Source organism: Lactuca sativa, chromosome 1 (assembly GCF_002870075.4).
Source record: "Lactuca sativa cultivar Salinas chromosome 1, Lsat_Salinas_v11, whole genome shotgun sequence".
Classification (NCBI taxonomy): domain Eukaryota; kingdom Viridiplantae; phylum Streptophyta; class Magnoliopsida; order Asterales; family Asteraceae; genus Lactuca; species Lactuca sativa.
The window spans coordinates 75,320,337-75,323,967 of record NC_056623.2 but is presented as its reverse complement, the minus strand read 5'-3'; the positions used below and the strand labels follow the sequence as shown (position 1 = coordinate 75,323,967).

General features: G+C 33.2%; 1 protein-coding gene across 1 annotated transcript; it reads right to left on the bottom strand.

Moving 5' to 3' along the window:
* Positions 1–1,122: 1,122 nt before the first annotated feature.
* LOC111918488 (dormancy-associated protein 2-like) lies at positions 1,123–1,578 on the bottom strand. Its single transcript, XM_023914147.1, has 2 exons — positions 1,227–1,578; positions 1,123–1,136 (listed from the first exon to the last, which is right to left on the bottom strand). Exons 1-2 carry the CDS (start codon positions 1,576–1,578, stop codon positions 1,123–1,125), a joined length of 366 nt encoding a protein of 121 aa, XP_023769915.1.
* Positions 1,579–3,631: the final 2,053 nt, after the last annotated feature.

Sequence of the window (3,631 nt, the reverse complement as noted above, 5' to 3'; positions counted from 1 at the left end):
TGAATAATAATGGAAAGAGAATTGTGATGAACAGCTTGATCTGCGATAATCGTGTCTTCTATGATCATCAAATTGAATGAAAGAAGACATATGGCAAAATCATTTTTATTTATTAGGGTAAAATTAACGTAAGCATTCTTTTATCATTATCACCGATCCTTTTGGAAAGTTTTTTTTATAATTAATTAATTTATCTTAATATATATTCCATAACATCTATTATAAAACTTCATCATCCGAATTTGTCATTTTCTTACACAAACGTCAAAAATTTAAAATAAAATGTTAAACGCCGAAGCTAAATATTTAATTTTTTTTTCAGATTTGTTTTTCCGGAAACATTAAAAATGATAATTTCTTATGTATATAATTATAAAACTACAAAAAATATAAATAATTAAGAATTAATATTTTTAATCAAACATTAAAATGAAAATATTATTTATTAAAAGAAATTAGGTTCTTGATAAAGTAACAAAGATTTAAAGTTTAACTGTAACTACTAATTAGGAAACAAAATAAAATATCATTGATTAAATAAGACATTACTTGTATTAATTAAAACAAACTAAAAAAATCAATTAATTTATATAGAATGTATGAATTATTCAACCAAAAAATCTATAATCCTGATAATAAAAACTTAATTTTTAGGTCGATTTTCTATATATCCGAATTCTCTCACACACACACAAATAATAATAATAAATACACCATAACAACTAACATAATCATCCATATAACTAACTATCATACCACAAGTCCACAACTACTAACACAGATCTAATAATTTCTACGAATCAAACTCATCACCAAAATATTTCCATTTACATCGGGAAGTTCCTCTTAATGCAATTAACATTAAGATCCTACAACAATCTCATACATAAATTTTTGCATGGATCAAGTTCATTATTGCTTAAACATAAGATTTTAGATTTGCTATAATATATAATACCATAGTGATCACTATTCCAAATGGATCATTGACATGATAATGGCGATAAATAAAAGTAGTCTACTCAATCATTGGTTGAAAATCACATAAACAGATTCAAGATATAAATCCAGAATTATGTCTCGATCGATCAAGATTGTAGATTCTTATTCACAAACTGATTATCATATACGGTTGTCTACAATCATATACAGTTATCTACAATACGTAATCATATGCATCTATATATGATCAGAATCCTAAAGGAAACACAAATGAACCACAAAACCTGACACACTGGAAGCTAATCGGAGAACAGAATGCTTGAGGAGGACGCCGTCGTTGCTACCATTGTTGTGAACATGAGTATGGTGATGATGATGAGTACCTACATACACCGGAATAAAATCAGTGCCTCCACCTGCGTGAGCGTGACCACCTCCTCTGCCGCCGCGACCTCCTCCTCCGCCTATATGACCTCCTTCTCCGCCAGCATGACCTCCTCCTCCGCCAAAATGGCCTCCTCCTCCGCCAAAATGACCTCCACCACCGCTGTGACCTCCTCCGCCACCTCCGCGCTTATTGACAGAAACGAAACTGAGCTTCTTTACCAAAGACTTGAAATCTAATTTGACCTCCATGTTTGACTGTTTCTAAGATTTCCCTCGAAGAGTATTGTGAATTAGCCATGGGTGTATAGAAACTATGGAGGTGGCTAGAGGTTTGTTTGATAAACATACTGATGTGAGAGAAGATGATACTGAGTCACACTTTCTAGTTTCTAGATGATTCCTAGGCCCAACCCAATGGGTGGGGCAAGGTGGACAATGGTCCAAGGCCCATAAAATTTAGGGCCCAATTTTAAAACCATTATTATTTTCCTATTTATATATACCTCATTTTTATTTGTAAACATATATACGTTTATGAGTAATATGTATGATTACTTACTTACTAAAGCCCTTGTTTCTTATAATATGAACTTAAGAACACACCTACTTTCTGCAAATTCTTTCCTAATTTGTTCTTTTTTTATTATCTTTTTTAGGTTTTATATAAGAATGTACTTAAATAAATACACAATAAAATACAAGTGTTCAAATTTATCATTGGCATATGTATTTCAAAATTTACTTAAAATTTGTCAAAATTAGTTTACATATAATTTTTTTTTCACATAACCATAATAAATTTGTAGTACAGACAGTAAAAAACTTAGGTATCTGATTCATAATAGTAAATTCTTTATAGATTTAAATTAAATTTAGTGGTCATATAAATTCTTTGTAATTGATGGGCCCTTATTTTATTTTCGTAATAGGCCAAAAATATATTTGGGCTGACCTTGATAATTTCCATTGTTATTGCCTAAATGTTAGAATTTAATGGAATCAAAATTAGGTCAAGGGATGGATTGGGCCCACGTGAATGGACCTTCCCATGTATTTGGGACTTGAACCATAAAATTCATTACATGGAGTGATATGTATTAATCTAGTTTAATCAAATATGTGCTCCAAGAAATTTATACGTTAAGGGATGTTGTCGATAAGAATGTGATTATGTGAATTGAAGTTTTGATAATTCCTAGATGTGTTGTGATTATTCCAACCATACCATATATGTCATGTTTGAGATTTAGTTGAGCATTTACTAGGGCGGACGCAAGATTTTGCAGTATGGGTCGTACGGTAGTAGAAGAAATAAAATTTTCGAAATTTTTTTCACTGCGGCCATAAAAGTTAGGGATTGTCGGTGCCACCATGGACCACCCTTAGGTCCGCCCCTAGCATTCACCAGACCCTACGTTTTTGCAATGGCTGTTAAAGCCTTCTAACACCAAGTTTGTTACGATATTTCTTGGATGGAAAACCTTCTTGAATAATAATAAATGCAATTCTTTCATATTATATATATATATATATATATATATATATATATATATATATATATATATATATATATATATTGACATTTGTTTTGATATGATGTTTGAGATACTATGATTTATATTTTTATGAGAAGATTTTGATAACTATAGTTTTATTTAATAATTTAAAACGAAAATTTTTTGTTATGATTTTTGGGATGTTACACCCCTTATGTTGTGTAACGACCATAAAATTTCAACTAATTTAAACTTTTTCAAAAACAACCCAGTTTCATGAAGTTATTACAAAAAGATTTTCAATACAATTATTATCAGAGTCTTCTCAGAACCACATCATAAAACATAAACATGAGGAGCGGTACGATCACGCCTTTGCATTGCCACGGTCTCCTGAGGAACCTGAAAAATATTAAACCACAACTGTAAGCCCAAAAGCTTAGTGAGATATCCCCAAAATACCACCCACATATACCATACATGCATAACATGTCATGACATAACAGAACACAGAACAGCCATGCACTTCGGGTCTACTGGGTGACTGGTCCGCCGCACCGGCCTTCAGTCCACCTAGTCCACCCTCCGAGACTAACCACATACATCGAGTCTACAGTGTGATTGGTCCGCCCGCACCGAGCCTTCAATCCACCTGGTCCACTCCCTGAGTCTACAGTATGTCTGGTCCGCCCGCACTGGGCCTTTAGTCGGCCTAGTCCACTCTCCGAGCCTCAGCACATCTGGTCCGCCCTCTTTGGGGCCTACAGCCTATCCGGACCGCTCGCTGGGCCTTCGGGATAACCGGT

Excerpts from the sequence above, each read along its gene's own strand:
- LOC111918488 (XM_023914147.1), bottom strand. The coding sequence starts at position 1,578 with ATGGAGGTCAAATTAGATTTCAAGTCTTTGGTAAAGAAGCTCAGTTTC.